The sequence below is a fragment of the Mustela nivalis genome (genome assembly GCF_964662115.1).
Source record: "Mustela nivalis genome assembly, chromosome: X".
NCBI classification, from domain to species: domain Eukaryota; kingdom Metazoa; phylum Chordata; class Mammalia; order Carnivora; family Mustelidae; genus Mustela; species Mustela nivalis.
The window spans coordinates 128039606-128064031 of NC_139040.1; the positions used below are offsets into that span (position 1 = coordinate 128039606).

Consider the following 24426-nt stretch of genomic DNA (forward strand, 5'->3'; position numbering starts at 1 on the left):
TTGCGTTTCATTTGCATTTTGTGACTGCTTTTGTTCATACAACATTCATCACACGACACAGCGTCATCTGCTGTGTCCTATTGCTTGCTTGCATCCTGTACGGTATTGGCTAAATACGAAAGTTCAGGTTTGTGGCAGTGTTGGCCACACTTTTTCATTTCTTCATTTGCATGTCTGCATACACCACAGTTTCCCCTTTCAATGCCAAACCATTGTCTCATTATATCAATTACTTTTTTTTTTATTAAAAAATTTTTTTGAAGGTTTTATTTATTTATTAGAGACAGAAAAAGAGAGAGGAAAGGAGCAGGGGTGAGGGCAGAGGGAGAGGGAGAAGCAGACTCTCCGCTGAGCAGGGAGCCCCACGCAGGGCTAAATTCCAGGACTCTGGGATCCTGACCCGAGCCAAAGGCGGGCTGCCGATGACGGAGTCACCCAGGGGCCCCTGCACGGATCACATTTTATTTATTTTATTTTTATTTTATTTTTTTAAAGATTTATTTATTCGAGAGACAGAGAAAGAGAGAGAGCAGGAGAGGAGAGAGGTCAGCAGGAGAAGCAGACTCCCCACGGGGCAGGGAGCCTGATGCGGGACTCGATCCTGGGACTCCAGGATCATGACCTGACCCAAAGGCATCCCACTGATCACATTTTAAATGGCAGTGAAATCCGCCTTGTGTGGAAGCAAGAAGGTACACACCTTCGTTTCACTGGTGAGGGCACGCACAGCGGTGACCGAGTCCTCGTGCGTGAAATGTTGGCCACGGTGACCGGTCAGCAGTCATGGTGTCGCGTTCACCGCCGTCGGGGCAAGATGACGGTCCGGTTGTGTGTCTCCGTGAACCACAGTGTCTCACAGTTTTGCCCACGGCTGCTGAAAGGACGCACTCTGTGTCCCGGAAGTGGATCCCGGGCCTTCACTCTCGTTTCCAGAACTCCACGCCCCTCTCATTTCCGCCAGGCTTTTCTCCTGTGCTTCGGGTCTCATTACTGTGGATTACAGCGGGTGTAGCTGGGCTGCTCACGTGTTAGGGGGGACCCCCTCCCCCAGATCGGACAGTCCTGAGGGTTGCCGAGGAGGCTGAGCTGAAGCTCCGTAGCCCCCCGTAGCATCCGAGGCGCAGACCGTGCCGGAGGGCCGACGGACGGCCAGCGCCATGTAAGCCGGGCCGCAGAGATCCGAAACCCTGCGGATTTCCCTGTGCCTCTCGATGTCACAGACAAAATCTGCTTTTATATTCCAATCTGCTCTTCCATTTGTGTGCGGCTTGAAGTCTCACGCTTATGCCCATAGACCCAACGTGCCCTTTACCCCAGACTGTGCGGACACTTTTTCTCTTCCCCGTTCTGTCTGCTTCTCCGACTGCTCCTTCTTCTCCCTTCTTCCCAGTCTTGTCTTTGTCAACATCACTTAGACACAAATTATTCAGGTCAGGAAAGTGTCCCAGAAAGGCTTGGGGACAGACGTAGGTGTGTCTGACTACAGTACCCCCACCGGGGAAGCGGGTGTCCTTCCTCCTCAATGAACCCAAAGTCTCTGCCCTGCGGGACTGGCCGCGTGAGTCCCCAAGCGTATGTTTACTGTGTCGACACGTCGAGAAGGCCACGGGCGAGTGGTTCCTGCGATCGGAAGAACTCGCACACAACCGGCGCGTGAAGTACACGTTTCAGAGAGAGGAATGGGAAGCCGTGAAAGAGACTGACATGGACAGGGACGTTTCTTTCTTGTTCAGGTTTTCTGTCAGCATTTCCGTAGCTGTCGGGTCGGATTTCTAGTAGGTGTTCTTCTTCTCGCGCTTCCCCTGGTACAAGGAGTCATTCACTCACTTCTAGTTACGACCCTGTGCTCCCGCTAACCCGGCTTCAGGCTAGAATTATTTCAGCACAAATCAGGGATTTTTCAGCACAAATCGGGAAATTTTCGGGGTTTTATGTGATTCTGTGGGATGGCCCACCTTTCTGGAGTTGTCTCCTGAAAATACACATTGGAATGCCAAACACGGCTTAGGGAATCTGTATCAGAAGTCCTAGCTGGTAAGAATGATTCTGGGACCAGCAGGCCCTCCTGGACGGGACTGACGTGGGAGAGCGTTGCTTGAGGCATCCTAAGAGAAGCTGCTGCTTCTGATCCTCTGTTGGGTCCCGCCCTCCTCACAGGGACCCTAAGGAGTAAAACTTCTGTCCTGATCTAATGCTCTCCCCCATGTAGAACTCATTAGAATATTCCTTGTCAAAATTCATAGTAGTATGTTAATAAAATGTAATGTTTTCCCATATGGCATAGTCTGGCACTTGCTGTGCTATAAATTTTCTTTAGATAACTTTAATTATGTGCATCTGTAAAGAGATAATTAGCATGATCATTTCTAAAATAATTTGTATTTGATTCTGAAGGCAAGCTTTTTTTGTTCCATTTTTGATATTGCGATGCTGAATCTCTTGAGCTCTATAGGGAACAAAATAATGAACCTACTTGCTCAAAGCTCCTCTCAGAGAAAATGAACGGTTTGCACACCTCAGTCTACTGAATTTCATTCTTTTCAGGTCCTTATGACCGAGTGATTAAAGTGTAAATTTCTCGTATGACTTCCGATTCCCTTTCATTCATTATTTAATTAATAATATTTCTTAATAATATTTCTTAAGCTCTAGCATGGAGCTTGCTAGAGTTTGTGTCACCGGGCATCTGGGATGTCACCAGGGATCTGGGATAGGGTGCAGGGGTCATGGAAGCCTTCCCCAAAGTAGTGGCATTTTCTGGGACCTGAAGGACGCAGGGGACCTGGCCTGCTGGGGGCACATGTCCTGGTTGGAAGGACAGGGCTTGCAAAGGCTTTTGTTCCCAACGAGCTGCTGGGCACAAAGATGTGAAGCAAAGACACTGTGGCCGGGTGTGCATTCCGGCACTGGCCACGGGGAAGGGCTGGGCATCCGCGGAGACGGACATGTGGATGGCCGACGTTGCTTGAAAATTCAGTTCAGTGTAACGTTGGTGGAATCAGGATTTTCTCTGACAGAGAGTAGGGGCTGGATGGCCGTTTATTTAAGGAGGGCGCCCATATCATCCAAAAGAAGTCCTACTTACGATCAACAAATACACACACAGTTTGCTTTTTTTCCCCTCTCGACACTGTGATGTGGGTTTTTTTTTTAGAGTATTTTCAGGTTCCCATCAAAACCGAGTAGAAGGTACACTGTTCTAGAGACTCCCTGTTCCCACACATGCACAGCCCCCCCCCCCCCGGGATGAACGTCCCTCACTCATGGTCCGTGGGCTGTGTCTGTGAACCTTCCGTGACACACCGTTATCCCCCGAGGCCACAGTTCATGTTAGGGTTCCCTCCTGGTGCTATACTTGACAAATGGACAAGGACATGGAGCCACTGTTCTGCCATCAGAGTGTTTTCACTGCCTTAACAATCCCTTCTGTCCCGCCCTCCTCTGCCCTGCCCCTCCCCCCGCCCTGCCTGCCTGCCAACGATCTTTCCCCCATCTCCTTAGTTTTGCCTTTTTGGGAAGCTTGCATATTTGAAATCCTACAGCACAGAGCCTTTCCAGAAGAGTTTCTTGCACTTAGGGATGTACATAGAAGCGTCCCGAGAAATATGGTGAACAAAATCCGTAGTCAAAATGATCACTGGCAAAGATCCATTTGGAAAAAAAAAAAAAATGTCCGAGCGACAGAAATGCCTCCTCATAATGTCCTTCTCCTTCACTGTCTTTTCGCTGCTGTGGAATCCGGGGGAGATTCCAAGTGCATCGACAGTAGACAAGCACATCCTGTTAATAATAAATGCAATGAAGTATATTATTCCGTGGTTCCAAAGTAATAGGAAAATATTCTGGACGCAAATGAATTCCTAAATTTTAATCTATACCTTCATTTTCCTTTTTTGATTTTTTATTTAAGTTTTATTCAAGTAATGGGGCTTGAACTCAGCACCCTGAGATCAACAGTCATACGGTCTTTGACCGAGCCACGCAAGTGCCCATCCATGGCTTCGTTTAAAAAAACCTTGCATTTATTTTTACTTTTTATTTCTAAAAAGATCTTTTTTTTTTTTTTTAAGGTTGTTTTTTTTTAAATTTGACAGAGATCACTAGTAGGCAGAGAGGCAGGCAGAGAGTGAGAGGGGGAAGCAGGCTCCCCGCCGAACAGAGAGCCCGATGGGGGGCTCGATCCCAGAACCCTGGGATCGTGACCTGAGCTGAAGGCAGAGGCTTAACCCACTGAGCCACCCAGGTGCCCCCCAAAACTTGAATTTAATATGAGATGAGAATTGTCAACGGACAGTCAAAGCTGATGACTTGTAGCTTCACAGGGTTGGATGGTAAACATTTGGTCTATGTGGGTTTTCCGGGACGGTTTCTGTTCTCTCTTCTCTGTTTGCAAAAGCTTCTATCTAGATAGCTAGTTCTCACTGATCTTTCTCCTTTCCTGTGGGTTGTCTTGGAGTAAATGAAGTGTTTTCCTTTACTCGAAGCTTTTGGAGAATTATTTTTCTTTAAGGAGGAAGTAAATCAAAAAGCTGGAAATGGAGAGACTTTGAACATGTCATGGAAGTAACGCCCGGGTGCAGCTGATTGAACTTACCTCAACTCTTTGAAAGGTGGACTGACTAGCGCTCACGTTTGATCTAGTTAAACCGGTAAAATACAGGGTATAATCCTTACCCCAGCCCCCATGTCTGATCCTACCTGGAGGTACAATAATGATTCAACAGGCAATCGTCCTGTGACTCTTTGTCTTTGCTGGCTTGAAGCCAGCAGGAGGCTTGCTTGCAAATACGGGATTTTGTTTGTGTTCTCCAGTGGCTTCATGGGCGAAGGCTATTGTAATCTGACTAAGAACTTCCCCCAGGGGCGGGATGTTGAAATGTACTGAATTCTTGTGTTTTTCCATGGCTCCTCTGCTCCCAGAACATGACAGGTGAGCAGTGGGGCTGGACGGTTCGCTGTGTGTGCACCTGGCGTTAATGGGGGGGGGCGGTTTACCAGCATCCCTGATGCCATGAGGCAGGGTTCTTAGAAGTTCTTTGTGGAGGTAAATAGAATGGCGGATGCTGATTGATAAAAGGGAAAAGCAAAGAACAGCTGCAAAACCTTGCCGTGGGGCGATTGTTTTAAAAAAAAACGGGAAACCTAAAATCCAAAAAGGAAATGCGGACGGACCTATCTATGAACGTCTGTGTGTGTGTGTGTGTGTGTGTGTGTGTGTGTGTGTGGTTGTGTGTGTATAGAAATTTCTGCACAGAGAGAAAACACAAATAAATCCAAAAGCCGAATGACAGTGGAAATGTTTACAACACCTGCTATACACAAATGACTTTGAAATCTAGTCGGCACCCATCGCGGCCAGCGTCGATAAGGTTAAAGAATCCAGAATGGAAACGGTAAAATGCAGACGGTTCGCGCGAAAGGAAATACACGTGCCTGAGGGAAATCAAACCGAAAATAATACCGTTGCCCGTTCCTATTGGCAAACTGTCAAGATTGTTACCCTCCAGGAGAAAAACGTGCGCTCCCTTTCCTGAGCCTCAGGAAGAAGATTGGACTCCATGATGCATAGGAACCGGGGGTTTTGAGTACAGGGTTACCCCCTCACTCCTGAAAACAGTCATAACGGCAAAGTAATGCCAGTCATAATGGACTTTTTCTGACCTCTAACTCCGTTGCAGACATTTTGCTAAATACCTTACGAGGATTTTGCGTTTAATCCTCCCGAGCGTTCTGGAACGTACCGTACCGTCGTCGGTAAGACCAACAACAACAGCAAACCCGATTACCGCCGTAATCATCTTCCTGGCTTGCTTGCTGTGGCCCCCAATATTTCTCCATAATGATAGTGTCTCATTTTATGATTAGTGGGAAATTTTGCTTAACATGAAAATGTTCTGGCCGAGGAAAAGCCCTGATGTTAATTCCCCTCGAAAAGCGTACAGCTTGATGAAGAGGCCACAGCTGTTGGTTTGATGGGTCTCGGGGCCCTGGGTTTGCGCATGGCGGGGTAGAGGGTGCCTTTGCTGGGGTGCTGAAGGCCCTCTGTGCTCCATTCTTGGTGTTTTCTTGTCAAGCTTTGTCCATTTTATCGATAGTCAAAGGAAGCAAGAGGGAGCTAAATCAAGGTGTGTCAGATACGTCACTCTTCCTAGCTTCTATTTGTTTTTTGTTTTTATCCTCTGAGATTTAGTACATACACATTTTATTTCTAGCAATCAGTCCAAATTGACTCTCATCTGCTTTCTGTCTGTGCATGCGCCTTCCTCTCCTGGTCTCTGTTCCAGCCCATCAGTCTGATCTGCTGCTTCCTGAGCCCATGACACTTAGGACCATATAAGCAACCTTCCCCCCTCCCAGGATCCTGACTCTGCAGATTCCTGCAAGACCCACCGGCGGGCTCACCCCTTGTTCCTTGGAGCCGTTACTCACGGTGGTGTCCGCGCTGTGCTTGGCCATTTGCTTCATGACTCTGGCTCCTTCACTTGGCTTCTGGGAGTCCCTGTTTCTCAGCTGTGAAACAGGTCGATGAAGTTGGTGGTCACGGCATGGGGTGTGCGAGCAACCTGAGTGTGAGAGCGCCAAGCACAGGCTCACCATGAAGATGTAGGCAATAGTGCAACCACAGTCCCGATGGAAAAGAGTCCCGGCAAAGACATAGCCCCACCCCCCTTTAGTAATACTTCATTGGTCCTCGCTCGAGACCAGCAGCAACTGCCGTGTCTACTCGGCAGCCCCTGGGGGCCTCCTGGGGCCGGTGACAGAAGCCACCTCTATGAGAGCCAGGAGCTGGGCTGCTGTCCTGGGAGGCATTCCAGGACAGAGGGGGAAGGCGCTCCTGTCGCCGAGCCGACTTAAGTAAAAGAAAGTCTATCCCAAGCCCAGAGACCGGGGGTGGGGGGTGCATGTCTCCAGAGCAGCGCGGCAAGGACAGAGGCCGTTAGGGCACCGCGACGTCCTCCAGAGGCCTGTCCATCTGTCCAGGGCCGGGAGGATGGGGAGGGAACAGGGCAGAAGCTGGGCCATGTGTAGCTTCCCTGCACAAGGAGCAGGACCTTCTGACCACGGTCCTCAGACCGTGACCCCGAGAAAGAGGCTGTGTTGGTGCAGGCACTGGCCTTGACCCCGTCTCCAACATCCAGGTTCACTCATTTCAGCCCGCAGTCCCTTGGGAAGGGACCTCACCACTGTCTGTCACTGGGCGCTGAGCATGGGGCACTCGGGCTGGGGACTGGGGCGCCCCGATGGGTGTGGTCCTGGGAGGTCCCCGCAGGAGCCCACCCCGCGCAGCGCCGGGAGGAAGGGCCGTCCCCGGCAGGACGGTGAGGCGAGCTTCTCCTAGAGGCTCACCGAGGGCGCCTTGGAGGCTGCTCTCCGCTTTCCTGTGATGCGCCTCTCTGCGTCTGACCTCTGCCTTTTGCCGTGGTCGCCCTGTGCTTGGGCAACCATGCCGCAGCCTGCCGGATCCTCCTTTGAGCTCCGAGTGTGTCACCGCGCCAGGGGCTCCCCTGATGCGTGTCCGTCTGCGCGTGGTGCTTTCTCGCGCCGTTTCTACGACCCCTTCCTTCCCGGGAATTAAACCACGGCCACCATTTGTCTTGCCTTGGCCTCCACCCAGTCTGAGTATTTTTCTGATAAAGACCCTGCCAAAAATCACACTTTCCCTCCTCCCCGACTGTTTCTGTCCTTGCCCGGCTCCGGTCCGGCCGGTCCGGCCAGTGAACCTTGAGAAACAGCGAGAGATGTGGGCGCACTGAGGGCGTGCAGAGGTCGGCGGGGGTCGGGGAGGTTGATACCAGATTAGCTGACGTTGTGGGTCTGCCTGACGGGTCTGGGGCTGCGGGGCTGCAAAGGAGAGTTACGGCCTCGTGGTAGATCTCACGGTTAAAGCTTTGACATGGGGCTGTGGCCTTCCAGCCCGGCCATCGCGGACCAGCGGAGAAAACTTTCTGACTCTATGCAGTTGAGGTTATTCCAGTGGGAATCCCGTATTAGGACAGTGTGTTATTGGACGTGGGGTATGTTTAGGTAGATTTTTGGGAGCAGAAGAGAGAAATAGGATCTTCCCATACAACGCAGTCGGACAAAATGGTAGGAAGTATTGGTTTTTGCAGCAGTATTGGCAGAGCAGAATACTCTACCGTTCAGCCAGCTGAGAACCATGGTGTAGCGTGGCAGAATGTAGACACAAAAGGCCACCTGTTCTACAGTTCCATTTGCATGAAATTTCCAGAATCGGTCAAGTCTACAGAGAAGGAGAGTAGGTCGGTGGTTGCCAGGCGCTCGAGGGAGGGACTTGGGAGCATGACCGCTGACGGGTCCGAGTTTCATTCTGGGGTTGGTGTTCGACGATTCGATGGTGGTGGCGGTTGCACAGCCGTGTCAGTGCCCTTCTCGGTCTTCAGAACGGACTTCTTACTACAAACCGTTGGTGTGTACACTTCGGATGACGTACGGTTTGTGTGCATGAATTATATCTCCATGAACTTGCTGTAAAAATATTTTTAAAAAGATATATTGGTTCAGTTTTCTTTTCTGTGCATGGGGAACAAAAGTAATACTACTATTCTTTGGGTAGAAGATGATGTTCTCAAAATGCAAAGTTTAGAGATTCAGACAGAGGAACAGGCCAGTATATGTCCTACCCAATCCTGAACGTCAGCGAACCGGGGGCCACAGCATCCAAATTATGGCTTGATTGCTTTTACCGTCTCTACCAACCACGGCAACCTCACACATTCTGACATAGCGTATCCCAGCCAAGGGAGAAATCACGACCAAGACGTTAGTCATGGGGGATGAGAGGTTTCCCAGCAGAAATGTGGATGGTAGATAGAGTAAACCATAGTTCTGGTATTTCTTCCATGCTGAGTTATCAAGCCATGCTACGTGGTGTAGGTGTACTATTTCCTGATGCCGGCAACATCAGGCATGAGATAGTATAGTGTTCCCTTTTACAGACGGATAAACTTCAGGTATAAAGATAGCAAGTCCGTTGTCCACACTCACACATCCACCCGGTGACTTGTCAGTAACCGCTGACTCCCAGGCGCAAACTCGGAGACTGTGAATGGCTTGAGATGGAAACCCCTGACTTGTAAATTTACCAAAACTGCTTACTACGGGACCGATGCCTCGTGTTCATTTCCCTACGGGTCTGCATTTCACGGCTCAGCACGCCAGGAGAGGTGGCTTGGACCCTTTTCTTCTCAGGCAACTTGAAATCTTTCTTAGTTTCTACGTCTGTGTTTCGATCATGAGGTCAAGGATGAAACTGGAACTTACGTTACAAACACATTTTCGGGGCGTCTGGGTGGCTCAGTGGTTAAGCCGCTGCCTTCGGCTCAGGTCATGATCTCAGGGTCCTGGGATCGAGTCCCGCATCGGGCTCTCTGCTCAGCGGGGAGCCTGCTTCCTCCTCTCTCTCTCTCTCTCTGCCTGCCTCTCTGTCTACTGTGATCTCTCTCTGTCAAATAAATAAATAAAATCTTAAAAAAAAAATAATGGCTAGAAACACATTTTCGGTTTTGGGAAGAGAGAACGTCAGGATGGCGAAATTGCTCTTCTGTTGAGGATGATATGGAAAAACGATATTCACAGTGTACGGTTATCAGTTAGAAAATTATTTAATGAGACAATGTTTCTTTCTCTTTTTGCAGAACAACGGTTCCCTGGTTTGGTGCCGGAATCACAAGCAATGTTCTAAGGTAGGTTCCCTACCACTGCGTCAGTATTTCTAAAAACCTGTCATTTTGAGATAATTCTAGAGTCACACCAGGTTGCAGAGACGGCAGAGAGATTACACATATCCCTTATGCAGTTTCCACTGAAAGTGGCACTTCACATATTTGTAGGACAATGTCAAAAGCAGAACGTTGACATCGGTGCAATGTACGGGTATCATCATACGCAGTTCGTGACTTGTAGGCTCAATTAGCCACCGCTACAATCAAGACACACATACCAGTTTTCCCCTACGTTACCTTATTTCTCTCCCTGTAATTTTTTTTTTTTTTTAATCCAAAAACACGTTAAGGACAAAACGTCTTCCGGTTGCCCAGAAGATTCGCTGCATTCTACACACACTTAAGCTATTTTGTATGTAGTTTTGTTGGCAGGAAGTTGCGATATTGTGATTTGTGGGACATGTGTGGTTGGTCATACAGATGACCAGAATATCTTCTTCGTGTATTTGATCTTCCTCCGCCGTTCTCGGCTCACAGCTCCCCAAACCCTTGGGACTTTCTGAGCAACAAGAACACTGGGACCATCTTCTGGGCTACTTGGTCTCTTGTCCTTGGTTTCTAAAATCCCTCCGGAGTCCCAGAGGTAAACAAGTGTCTTGTTATTCCTAACAAGCCCCTCTCCACCGCAGAGGGGTTTAGTGAACGAGGGGACTTTTGGAACACAGCTAAGGAAGGGGGCCGTTGCTATGCAAACCAACCCTGAACAGAGGGTTGGGACTTTCAGGCCCACTCTCTGATTTCCAGGGACAGGAGAGAGCAGGAGGTTGATGCAATCACCAGCAGCCAATAATTTAGTCAATCATGCCTAGATAATGAAGCCTCCTTTTAAAGCGGAACCAAAAGGGAGAGGGTCTGGAGAGCTCCCGCATGTGACACGTGTGCAGATGCAGACGGGACAGGTGGGGTCCGTGGAAGCTCCCCACCAGTGCCCCGTGCCTGGCCCTGTGCGTCTCTCCTCCCTGTCTTCTCCTGAGCTGATATCCTCTCATAATCAACCCATCGAAAGTGAGCGGCTCAGTGAAGTTTTTGGTTGCGTGTTCTGCTGAACTGCCCTAGTGGATGATTAGAAGCCAGCAAGGGGGTCAGTGGGACCCCGCCATCTGCAGCGGGTCAGGCAGAAGCGCAGGTGACATCTGGGATTTGTGATGGGCACTGAGGTGGGCGTGAGGCACGGGGGTCATGGCACAGGGGTGGGGAGCAGCCTGTGCGACCGAGCCCTTACACCCTGAGACGGACACTGTCACCAGGTACGCAGTATCAGAAGTGAGTTAACGTGTAGGACTCTCAGCCGATGCTGGAGGGCTGGTGGGCGTTTCTAGAAGCTGCACCCGCCCACCCACACACAAGTTGGAATTGGGTGCAGAACTTCTAGAATTGCTGGTTAAATGATTTGACTGCTTAAAAAGCCTCTTTTCCGTTTCTGAGTCACCCTGGCCATGCACACACACTCGAAAGTTGTCATTGTATTGATTTGTGCAGTGAATAGCGTACGTTTTACCTCAGTCCCCAAACACGGCAATTTTGAAAAAAATACATATGCACATCGGTATACATTTGTAGTATGTACTGTACACTGGCTGAAGATATCGGCAACTCTGGAATCCTGGTAGTGTTTGATGAGCTTTATTTCATCCGCATTCCTATTAGAGTTAAAATTCAAACAGCCCTTCATTTTATAAGTAAAATGTTAGCTGGGCAGCACATCGTACTAATTGCTTGTTTATGAAGAATATTATTATTTTGAAGGGCCTTCCAAACCCGTTCTCTCCCAGTGACTGTAGACTCATATCCCTACACCACGTGATCCGTTCCAGCGTCCGTGCACACAGGACGACGTCTAATGCACACGGATTCTATTAAAAGTAGCATTCGTAGGTGAAATGTAGAATAATGATGGAAGTAAGCTTCGGTTAGCTCTGACTTGCTCAGTTTGGGGCAGAAATGAAATGCCTGGTTTATGGTTTACTTTTTTATGTAATAACTTCAGCATATGCTCTGGCGAGAGGTTTCCTAGGCTCTCTGACATTGTTCTTCCACTGGCGTGTTGGGTAACTCGTGTATGTCATCAACGCAGGAAGGGGTGTGTACACAGACAGAGAGAACAGGACACGAGGCTGATGAGATTCCCCGAGTAGCGTTTTTTGCCCCGATTTCTATTAGTTGAGTGTTTCAGGAATTACCAATATTATCTCTCATTTAAGCGATGCCCTTTCTCCTTACTCCATTAAAAAATTCTTTTTTTTTAATCCCTTTAAAAGAAATTCAAATGGAAAAGTTTCTTGTGAACTGGGTTTTTAAGTATCCTAATTAAAGAACTGCCCCCCCCAACACCACCCATCGGAACGATGGGTTGTTAAACCATATCTTCTCGTGAATGATCAAGGCAGACACGAGAGACCGCATTTCACAAGAAATGTAATCCATTCCCTTTGCCTAAAAGCAAGGAACGCATTAATAAGTGACAGCTCACCCCACGAGAACCTTTGGAATACAGTACAAAGCGGACATCAGTCTAAAGGGTTGGCTTCAGTCTGAATCTTTGGGACTGAATCTTACGCCCTAATCCAAGCTATTGCCTTTGGATCTTATCACCACCGGCTACGTTTGCAGCGAATTACAGTTTGCGTTTCTTTTCAGATCTGTGGAACCCATAAAGTCTTTTTGCTCTTCGTCTTTAGCTTAATGCGGGGAAGCGTGAGCGTTAGGGACTCCGTTTTACAGGTGGGGACACTCGGGCACGTGCCTATTCGGTAACAGTCCTGGAGTCACCCGGCAGAGGGGTGGAGGGGTCCCAGACTTCGGAGCTCCGCCTTCTCCGTTGTGCTGCCCAGAGATCCACAGCTTGAAAACCCGTTGTGAATAAATATTGGGTCAGCCGAGGAGCAGATCAAACCTGCGAGTAATCATGACGTAACTTTCTGAATATGTTTTGAAAGCTAGGGATCGTGGAATGTTTCGTAGAAGCATTTGGCATTCGGCATTCGTGGCAGCCATCCACGAACATGACCCCTTCCTCCGGTCCTCCTGCACCAGCCCCGTCCCCGCCCCTTGTGCAGCGGGCCATCCTCTGCCTGGGCCGTCCACGAGCGTCGTGTGGAGGCTCCCAGCTGCGGCTTTTGCCCCAAACCATGCGGTCCGCACAGAGCTCCTGGAATGACCTCCTAGATGTAAAAGCTGAATCGTGCTGTCCGCCCTACCTCTGTCGCTCTCTCTCCATCTTGCTCAGACCCAAACGCCGGCCCCGTGTCTCCCCTTCTTTCTCTCTCCTACTCCATCTCCTCCTCCTTTTGGCCCTTGGAGGCTGCTCTTCTCCCCACCCCTTCATGGCATGCTTCCTTTACACCCTGACGTGCGGTTACAGAGGTCTTGTTTTCTCTCTCACACTCTGTCTCCTCGACCAGAAAGTAAGCTCTTGGCAGAAGCCGACTCTGTCTCCTTTGTTGACCGTGGTGTTCCCCACTGTCCTCGCGTACGATGCTGGGGGGCAGCTACCAGCTGCTCAACACATATTTCTGATGAAGTCACCAACCAGTAAGACTGGTGTGTTACATTCTTCCTCCCCAGAGTACATCTTTAGTGCATTACCTTTATAACAAAGTAACAATACAGTCCATTTTGTATCCATGTAACTTAGCAAGATTATTTGTTACTCAGAGAATCTACACCTTTGTCCTCTACTCTGCTGTCCGTAACGAAGTCAGCACTTTTACCTTGTAGGTCATGTGGAGGAGAGACTGATTGTCCCGTGTAGGTTTACGCGGTGGTTCTCAACCTGGGGTGATTTTGCTCCCAAGAGCACAAGTAGCAATGGCTGGGGACAGTCTTGGTTGTCTCAGGTGGTGGTGGAAGCCACAGGCAGCAGGTGCCTGGAGGTCGGGGATGCTGCCGGCAACCGGCAGTGCCCAGGACAGCCCCGCACAGCAAGAGTCACCTGGTCTACGTGTCCGTAGTGTCGAGGTGGAGAACCCTGGTCCGTGCATTTTGGCAGCTATAAAAGAAATGAAGAACACAGCTCTAGTCTCCCCAGTTTTACTTTCTGATGTGATAGAAAAATAAGTGTGTCATTTACTGGGCACGTGGTATGCGTGGAACGCCTTCAGGGGTTTGGCACCTGTAGAAATTCTCATTCTCCCCGTAGACTCTCTAATGTCCGGTGGGTGGCTCTGCCTTCTCACCCAGTTTCTGTTCAAACTAAAACCTGCCTCCTCACCAGCTAGAATTAGGCATCTACATTTCCCAAATCTTCTTTGCTGTTCAGTGTGGCCATTTATCTTATTTCTAGCCCACGGAATGCAGTTGGGATCATTGTGAAGGACTTTTGAGATGCCTCTGTAAAAAGGAACTGGTTTAGCTAGAAAACATCCTTGTTGGGTCTTTCTTCCCCTGTTCTGTCCTCTGCTGTGGAGGACGCAGACAGACCTCAGGGGCTCCAGCAGCTGTCTTACTCGAAGACTCAGCCTTAACGACGGAGGCAAGTGTGAGAATAACCAGTAAGAAAGGTAGAAGGTGTCTGGGTCTTTCATTGCACGGAGCCCCCATTTTCAGTCTTGGACCTCTCAAATTATGTGCATATGGAAGACAGATAACTTTCTATGTTAGGTAAAGTAGATTTTTTTTTTAACTTTGTTTTTGTTGTTGTGTAAAGATGAACCGAATCTTGACTTTCTAATTGGCGTGACCATCTCTGTTTCACAGATGCTTGGGAGGGTTTCATGACCTTTGTGCGATGTCACTTGGCTACTGAGTACTAGGACGTGGCAGAGATGGAATTTGAACGAGTTCTGATGGAATCCAAAGCTTGTGGTTTCCCCATTAGACACCCTACGCATTTGAAGTATAGAACCACGAGAATATTCTGAAAGGTCTTTTGCTCAGTGTAGCCGTTGATTCTCCTGGTGCTTTGGGTTCTTCCCGAACCATCTTAGGGTTGCTATGAAAGGTACTACTTCCGGGAAACACTGTGGCCCAACTCTAGGGAAGGAATCATGTCTTCTCCATCTCCATTGTCCGGTGCAGGGGTAGCAAGGTGCTGTCTCAAGGTGACCCTCTCTCTTGGTTCCGCTTCATTCAGGGATCACAGCAAGTGCGTGGAGAAATGGGTGCCTTAGAAATTCCTCCATGAGGGTCATTGCTCTCTTTGAGATGAACTCAGAACCCAGGAGAACGTGGTTTGCTGCCTTGCACTGCAAAATAAGCTGCAGAATTCCCATCTGAACTCAGTGTCAGTCTGGGGTGATTTGGAGCGGACTTTCTACATATAACCAAATCTACCCCCCAAATGGTTATCTTTTAGAATGACTTTGAGAACTTCACTTTTAGAAATAACTAAATCGTACGATCATCTGGGACGCAAACCATAAGAGACTCTTCATATTAGGGAACAAACTGAGGGTCGCTAGAGGGAAGGGGGTGGGGAAATGGGGTAAGAAGTGGGGGATGGGCTTCAAGAGGGCCCGTGATGTGATGGGCACTGAGTGTTACACGCAACTGGCGAATCACTGAATTCTACCCCAGCAACTCATAATATACTCTATGTTAGCTAACTTGAATTTAAATAAAGTCTAAAAAAAAAAAGAAAAAAGAAGACCATCTGTTTCTAATTAAGACTGTAAACCTATGCCTTTGGCATAAAAGAAAGAGGCATTTTTGTATTCTATCTAAATGGTCTTTGTAATCAAATTTTTTTGGTCACCAATTTTTATCTTAATGTTTTCATCCAAGCAATCCTAAATACTTTTGGGGATGAAATATTACTGCGGTGCTACAAAAACCTAATAAAATATCCAAATAAAAAGTTCAGTTTAATTGTTTTAAGAACTTCTTTTAACTAATCTGTCTCTTAAATAATATATTTTTCTATACCAAATACAATTTCCTTTTTTTTTTTCCCCATACACCACAATGGATGGCCATTCAGGCCTCTTATCGATGTTTTTATTTTAACATTTTCTTGAAATAAATTTCATTTACTTGAGGCAAGAGAGTTTGATTATTTCAGTTTCAACAACTGCTCATTGACCGTGTCCTCCTGTGTCCTGGGCCCGTGTGATTAAGTAATACAATAGCCTCTTTGGTCTTGGCTCTTACTTTGTACCTGTCTGGCTTGCTGAGCAAATCCACTTTTTAACAACCTTCATTCCTTTTAAAAAATTGGCCCAGGACCCCTTAAGAGTCCCCAGGATGGTGTGGACAGGCCCGTAGGCCGCCGCCTTCTTACCTCGCCAGCTGGCGTATTTGTGTCTTTTTAGGATCCGTCCCTCCTTTGCTCTCTGCTGATTCCGTTTCGTTCTTCCCCAATGCCCCCTCTCCCTCCTTTCTGCCACTCAGAGTTTCCTCTGAACTCATCCATTAACTAGTTGTTATGCAAGTGTGTGCGCTTCTGCCCTCTTCTTGGGAGTCTCTCCTAGCCCATGACTCAGGACTCACCTGGGGGCAAATATTTGGCGATCAAGGACAGAACTGTTGGGGTGTTGGAGTGTTGGGACTTGGGTTCTGGGTGTTAGGACTGTGGTAGGAGTTAGCTGGGGGGCGGGGGCGGGGCGGGTGGACGGTGAGGGATGCTCACTGCGATCCCTCTTACCGGAAAGACAGGAGAATTCCGAAGCTAGGAGGACTGTAGGAATTCATTCATAGTGCCCTTGGGAATCGGACCTCAAAGCAGAGTTATATCTTGACAAAGGCAACTGCCACCCCAGGGGAGGCAGGCTCCCCGCTCCCCGGAGAGCCCAGCGCGGGGCTCGATCCCAGGATCCTGACATCATGCCCTGAGCCGAAGCCGCGTCACCGACTGAGCCCCCCAGGCGTCCCTCAGTGAGACATGGTTTTAAGCACTGTGCTATGATACTGTGATTTGTAATACACGCGTATCTGGTCTTCGTCCCCATTTCTGGCACAGAGCTCCTAAAACCCTTGACTTTCCCTAAATGGAGAGAACAGTAAGATGTCTTTTGTTCCTTGAATGAGGTGACACTTGGAAACCATCCGAGAACGGAGTGTGGTTCTCCGTGCCGCCAACCACGAGGTTAGAGTTGTTGGGACCCCCCGTTCCATCCGGGACCTCCAGGGAGGGGAGAAGGGCAGGAGTTCAGTCTTCCATGGCCGGAGATTTCACCCATCGTGCCTAGGTAATGAAGCCCCAGCAGAAACTCAAAAGGAGGGTTTAGGAAGGCTTCCAGGTTGGTGGACACATCGGGGTGCTGGGGGAGCAGACACAGAGAGGACTCGGAAGCACCACGTTCCCTCCTCCGTCCGGCTCTTCCTGACTGACATCCCTTACAACCACCTGCTGACCCAGGAAGGACCGTGTTTCTCTGAGTCCCGTGAGCCACTCTAGGAAATTCCTGGAACTCAAGGAAGGGGTGGTGGGAATCTCCGAGTGACAGCCAGTCATCAGAAGCACAGAGGACGGGCTGAGGGGGTGGGAGGAACACAGCCTTCCAGGACGGAGCCCTCCGTGATGGGATGGGGCGCCGTCTGCGGGTGGATGCGGTCGGAACAGAGCAGGAGGGCTTGCTGGCGTAGGGAAGCTCATTGTCGACACACACACGTAGTTACTGTCTCGTACCTTATGCCGGGGGTCAGCACTAAAGGCCGGATGGTAAATATTTTCATCTTTCGCAGATCCTACGATTGCTCTGGCAACCATCCACTCTGCCGTTGTAGCACGAGATCAGTGACCGATAAGACAGCCACGGATGAGTCTGGCCATGTTCCAATAAAACTTTATTTATAGGCACTGAAACTTGAATTTCATGTCATTTTCACATGTCATGAAATTTCATTTTTTTCCCCCAAGTTAGCATTTACGAATGCAAAAACAGTTCTTAGCTCACCAGCTGTACAGAAAACAGGTGCCGGGCTGCATTCGGGCCTTTGCGGTAGCTCGTCCGTCTGTTCTCTGCCGCTGCGTTCACGTACGTGAAGCCAAACGGACACAAAACAATAAAATGCTTTCTTCTCCGCACACAAAGACATATCTGGATGTATTCAAACTCAAACAAAAATGGACAGTTTCTCCCATCACTTATGGATCATTGTTGGTTGGTGTGTGAGGAATTTTTGAATGAGTGCATGATAAACAATAGTAAGACAACGTCGAAGAAATCACAGCTTTTGAAAATTCAGTGTTGAAATGGGGCTATTAGAGCCGGCAGAAATGGTGAAGCACTTCAGATCGTCCGAGTGCATGTCCTCTGTCAGACCCGTCCAGGTTACCTCCATTGTTCATTGTCTTTCCGCTGTTTTCTTAGTCTGCAAATGGTAGAAAGCTGTCCATAATGCAGATGAGTCTTGTCCATGGAAATGCAAATGGGCCGTGGCCAGAGGAATGCCATTGATGCTGGCCCCGTGAATAGGCCCTTTCGCATCTATCTGTAAATCTGGTCCAGCCCGTCTTGCTGTATGGGAATGTCTTGCTGTATGGGAATGTCTTGCTGTATGGGAATATATATTTATATTTTTTTGGATGTCTCCTTTGAACCAAATGTAACCTATGCTTGATCCTTGCAGTGTTTCATGCTGGAATCTAATCGTGGACACACGGTCATGTTATGTTCGCACGAGAGTCATGCATTGGCTTTCTAAAAGATCTATAATTCGCTTTCATATTTATGCTCTGTGGCCTGGTACCTGGACACCTTGCTCTCCGTGACAAGCCTCCTCTCTCTGTGGGAAGCGGGTTGCTTCTCCTTCTCCTTATGGGTGTTGTAACTCACTCCCTTGACTTGTTTCCCATGTGGTGCTGAGGCTGTGTGTTGAAAAGGGGTAATTTAGGGCCCCGTCTCCGTGCCTTGGCATGCTGCTTTGATCTCAGTGGGAGTTCCGTTCTTCTAAGGGCTCCAACTCCAGATTCTTAGTCATGTTCCAGGTTGATTCAGAGCCAAATTTAGAGGTGAGGAATATTGGTTTTGCTTGTACGAACATCCAAACATCTGGACGGCTTCATGTGACATCTGTGAAATTTATTGGAGAAGGGTCAAACCTCTGAAACACCGCAGAATGCGGCGGTGGAAGGTTTTTGTTTTGTGTTAGATGTTTGGTGAGTCCATAGAGCCCAAGGAAAACATAGCTTAAGGAGGAAAATGAAAAGCCTGGGCCCCCATGGAAATGCACTGTGTCCCAATAGCCAAGAACAACCTCGACTTCTTTGCAACCCTAACGAGCAGTGGATGAAAAGTTTTTTTATGTTTTACAAAGTTTAGAACATTTAAATCCTATGGTAATACTTCCTGATATTCTGTTGTTTTCCCTGACTTTATACCACTAGCTTCAGGACAAAGTGGATGTATTTAGAATATCTCTTACGTACCACGGCTGTCTCTTGGGAATTACCCGCTCTTTGACCGGCGAAGCCACCACGGATAGCAATTGTCAAAGAATTACAGGTTTGGACCCCTAGGAGAGAGAGCTTCTTCTGGAAACCGCCCCAAGAGGAACGATTCATTCCCTTTATTGTGCTCCCCGTGCTGTTTCCATAAGTGAACATCATGACCTCATTTCTGGGGAAAATCAGGGGGATCTCACGCTCTGAGAAGAGAGGCTCTTCTGTTCCTTTAACCAGTGGGATGCATATGAGAAGGGTTTCAGGGACCGCGGGGTCCGTGGACTTCCCAGTCTGAGTCCAGCGACCCGCCAGCCTGGGGGAGGGCTCCTCACACAGCATCCTTCTCAAGGCCTCCAGTGTCGTGCGAGAACGCGCACGAGGCTGTCCTCTGTGACGTGCAGGCCACGCTGGGGAGAACAGAGAGAAAGGACAGCATCTGAGGCAGACAAAAGCAGAAATAACTTAGACATGGGCTCACGGAGCATCTGGAGGCAACACTTCATCTTGGAAGCCGTGAGGCAGCAGAGCGGAGCTGCGTGAGAAAGGCTGGCGGCCTCCGGCACTGTCCCTGCAACCGTCATGCAGGTGGGTCGAGGCGTTAATGGCCAAAGCAATGATGAGATCTGAGCCTGTCACCCCAGCACCCCCCACCCCAGAGTGCCCCCACTCCCCCCAGGGTCTAATTGCCACCTCTTGCAGGGAAGAGGCCCAGGCTTGGAGCCTCCATCTGCTCCTCCGCCCGGGTCATTCTTATGGTAAGTGTTCCCTGCGCTCAAGCTGGGAACTTTTATCCAACATATTAGCGTGCTTGGGTGGGGGATCTTTAGCCTGCAGGAGCTGGAACATTCCATGCTTTTTGGACCTGGAAACTAGCCTGACAGAACACGCACCTCCTGCCGGACCCACAGTCACCGTGTGTGCAAGGGAGCAGGTTCTCCTTTAGATTCAAGTCCAGCACGTGGCACGGGAACGGCCCGATGTGGTTCCGATTTTCCGTGCCCGCTTTTCACGGGGGTGAGCGATGCTTCCACCTGCCGGACAGTCCAAAGCCAAGACCCGCAGGAGGGAACAGCCCACCTCCGTGGGAGTCTTTCTTCGCACCCTCGCTCCTCGGACCGTTAGTTTCTCCTCCCGTCCCACGAAGGACGCCGCCGGCAAAGTCTCCGGTTCGGCTCCCAGTTGAAGACGAGCTCCCGAGAGCCGGCTTTGGAAGAGCGTGTGTTTGACCACGGGAAGAGCGTCTCCCCCAGGAGGCATCGCACAGTGACTGCGGTGTGACAGCTGTGCCGACCTGTGACGGGTCCATCCGGAGGCGCTCGCCACGTGGGTGAGCCCCGACGGCTTGAAGATGCTGCGGTCTGACCTGGCTGGTAGGCAGATTTGGGGGCGTCACACGTGGGATTGTCCCTTGTCGCCCAACTTCCCCCAAGAAGGGTCCTTGTCAAAGTAGCCTCGGACACTAGAGGGGCGGCGCAAGAGCACTCACGGGATGGGACCCGCCTTTGCTTAGCTCTGGGCCTCATGTGGACCCCGTCCGGTCGGCCGTCCCTGACGTGAGCATCAGGTCTTGGTGTCTTACCTATTCATGCACAGGACCTCCTCTTAGAGGACCTCCCCTTAGAAATCTCATTCGTGTCGTGCCTCCTCTGCCTTGGATACATGACTTCCTCACTGCAAGAAATAAATCTAGGTTTTATTTTATTTCTTTTATTTATTGGTTAGTAATCACTACACCCAGCGTGGAGCTCGAACTCACGACCCTGAGAGTCCCGTGTTTTACTGACGGAGCCAGTCAGGCACCTGAAATCTAGGTGTAATTTAATTTAATTTACTTATTTGTGAAATGTAGGTTTTAATTCCAATTCTGTTTTTTTTTTTTTTTTAATTTATTTGCTTAACAGAGACAGAGAGATCACAAGTAGACAGGCAGGCAGAGGGAGGGGAAGAAGCAGGCTCTGTGCTGAGCAGAGAGCCCGATGCGGGGCTCGATCCCAGGACCCTGAGATCATGACCTGAGCTGAAGGCAGAGGCTTAACCCACTGAGCCACCCAGGCGCCCCCCAACTCTGTTTTGATTAGCTGAGGGAACAAGGACACACTCTTGCTGTCTCTCTCACCTGAAAAAATACAGGCTGATTTCCTCAAACTAATTTTCCTTTCGCAAACGTTCTTGTCTTTGACCTATTTGATTCAGAAGAATTTCCATCGCCCTGTAAGCAAAGACGTGCAACTCCTTGGCTTTATTCATTTTGCAACTACTTTAGGGCGGAGAGCGCCCTTGTAAGATTCATTGCTCAAAGGGTGTTGTTCTTTGGGTGATTTGAAGTGTGTGTGTGGGTGTGTGTGTGTGTGTGTGTGTGCACATGCCGACTAATCTGGATGTTTGTTTTAAATTCCTTTTCAGCCTACAATTAAATTATTGTGGCTGTACTCTATGGGATGTACTACTGAGGTCCTCCTTCTATTTTCTCCTGGTTGAAAGAGAAAATAATTTTATTTTTTTTTTAAAGGAAGATCTTTGTCGCATGTTCCCTTTACCTCCAATGCCTGCCTACGCCGGGACTGCATTGCACGTTTACTCCAACATCTTTGTTAGGCTCTTTGATTTCCACAGCTCATAGCAGGCAGACAAAAGTTCTGCTGCTCTGAAATGACGGCCACACGTGCACACAGCCGCCGTGCTCCTGGGACTCGCCAAGGAGCAGGCTGTCACACGCTCCGTAAGCTCGTGCCGCCAGAACTCAGCAGGGAGAAACCGTCCGCAGACCAGCCTGGTGCATCCATCATTTCCAGATTTTCTGCAGTCTTGGCCTCCGTTACAGACCTGAGACTTTCTGCCGTCCCCATCTCAAGACTGTCCTGTAACCAATGGTTATTATTCAGTGCGTGTTGCTACAGGGTGATAGGTGGCATATTCTCAGAGACTGTGTCCCAGTCCCAGCCTTTGGGACCACCCTGAGAAGCCTCGGAACATGGGACGATCATCCCATGCCGTCCTTAGAAGGAGGGTTTTGAAGGCATCCATCCTGTTGGCATCATCAGTACTAAGTAGGTTTCCCCTAGAGGTTGGTAGGATTTTCTCCCCCTCCTGTGGATGCTGTGTACCTTAGCCAGTAGTGTTTTCCCCTTGCATGGGCGCTCAGAAAGCTAAAAGATCAGTAAAATGCCCTATTCCTAACACAGGTGCTGAAATGAATCTCACGTATTTTGGAAACTAGTCTTATCCTGACTCCATCTATTTGTTCATTATCTTTGTTTTTTGTCTCCCTTTCTCTTGTTCTTCCCACACACTTAAGATCTGTTTTTTGGCTATGTCCCATGGCTATGTCTCGGTGCATTGTTTCTGAATGCCTTTAACAGGGAAAAGGGCTGTTGATAAATTCATAAGCCCACGGAACAAGGAATGACTAAAAAGTTGCCGTATCGCAGCTGCGACGGGTCCGACGAGCCGGGGCCATTTCATCCACGGTGTCACGGTGAGCCGAGATGAGGGGACAAGACATCTGTGTTCCCAGCAGCAGACTTGCGACAGGGCAGTGACGATTATGCCATCATACTTGGAAAGGAGAATGGTTGCCACTTGTCGATGAGGTAAGGGCTGTAACTGGCCAAAAGAGACAAGAAAAAGCCGTGTGGAATGACCAACGCGGAGGGAGAGCGGGAGGAACGCGTTCTGATGGGAAATGACATCACTGGACCCAAGGTGGAAGCCTTTTGTTCGTGTGCACCCTTCGGAACCAAAGGGCTGCGGCCCCGTCTTCACAGATCTGAAGTCACAAATAGCAGAGGTCAAAGAATAGTCTTTAAAAGTACACAATAAAGAAAGGCCTCCTCTCAACGGGCCCCATTCAGAGCAGAGCTGCCCATGTGGGTGAGTTCATTTTCCGTTTGTGTGGAGGCAGAAAATGACTTAAAGTGTGCACTTTGTAAAGATGTCTTTCTTGCTCGCTCGCTTGCTCCTTTCCATTGGTCGTTGTCATCATCGTAGTACTGGTTTGTGTCGATTGCTGTGAAGATCTTTCTCCATCTGCCGTAGGCTCTGGGGGTCCACACGGACAATTTTAAGCAGGGAGAAAGGCATGGAGATAAACGGGGCTTTGGCCTTCTCGTACCTGCCGTGGAAACTCCACTCGAGCGACCGTGGGACTCACGACGTGGCCTTCACGGGAGCAAGAGCTCGGTGCGCGTCTGTCCGCGCAGCTCTTCCTGTCGGGAGCCAGGCTGGGGATAAGGCAGACGTGACAGGGATGCATGAGCTGATGGTTACAAAAATGGGATCCCATGGCCTTGCCTCATCAAACAATACGCATTTCAAGTCCTTGCAAGTGACTAATTCTGTGTCAGGTCGCAGAGAAGGAAGCCTGTGGGCAGGAGGAACCTCGGAACGCTGCTGGGGCCGGGACGGGCCTTGCACCGGGCAAGCAGAGGTCCCGTTGAGCGCTCAGCAGCCTGCGGACACAGCCCGCGTCAGCCTTCCGCAGACCTTTCTCATGTGCCTTGATAGCAGCATTGCTGAGAGTGCAAGGGAGGCCGCCCAGCGCTGCCTGGGGACACGGCCCGTCCTGGGCCCTGCTTGCTGATGAAGGTAGGGCTTTGATGCCCGTGCAGCTCCCGGTTCTCACCGCTGAAAGGTTGAACTGGGGCGGTTGCAGATCAATGAGCTGCGTTTCCCAAGAGAAAGTGCACAATGGCTCCGGGACCATTAAGCTGTGAAGATTCATGCCTTGGCGTTTGGGAGTGTGTGTTCAGCAAGTTTTCCTTGGGGTGGGGCGGGGGCCTGTGCGGTTTGGCTTTTTACATCCAACTGTATGCACATTTTCCCTTTTTGTACGGGGACATAATGCCTACACTGAGGATAGCCCTCCCCTCCTCCTAAATCCTTCCACAAAAAGATACTTATTAAGGCCGGTATTCTGAAGAACTAAATGCTTCTTTAACTTTGCTTTATCTGCTTCAGTGAGCACAGTGTACGGAGTCCGGGGAATTCACAGAACGGCCGCGAGCGGCCCTCCCTATTCTCTGGGGCTCTTTGGGCACAGAAATAATCCCTTCCTAGGATCTTTTGAGAAAGCCACTCAACGATGCACGCAAATCAACTGTAAATCGTGGCCAGCTCGAGAAGGGCTGCACAAACCAGCACCGGAAAGTGTTCTGATCGCCAGAAAGCCCCGTCGCTCCACACACAGACCTGCGTTCCAAGACCCGGGAATGCAGGGGAGGCAGATGCTCTTCCTCGCTGTGTTTTAAAGCCCCGGGACGCTGCTCTGCTGCGTCCGGATCCATCCCCACTTTTGTCCGGAGCTCTCTGTGTCTGTTTCCCTGTTTCGCTTCTTTGTCATTTTCAGACAAAAAGGCAGGGAGA

General features: G+C 49.5%; 1 protein-coding gene across 1 annotated transcript in view; it reads left to right on the forward strand.

The window, feature by feature from the left end:
- The window catches only part of ANOS1 (anosmin 1), a 175514-nt gene that overhangs the window by 24332 nt on the left and 126756 nt on the right, over positions 1-24426 (forward strand). Inside the window, exon 2 of the mRNA XM_082717179.1 lies at positions 9657-9704. Coding sequence (XP_082573305.1) covers positions 9657-9704 — 48 coding nt within the window. The remainder of the gene's footprint in view (positions 1-9656; positions 9705-24426) is intronic.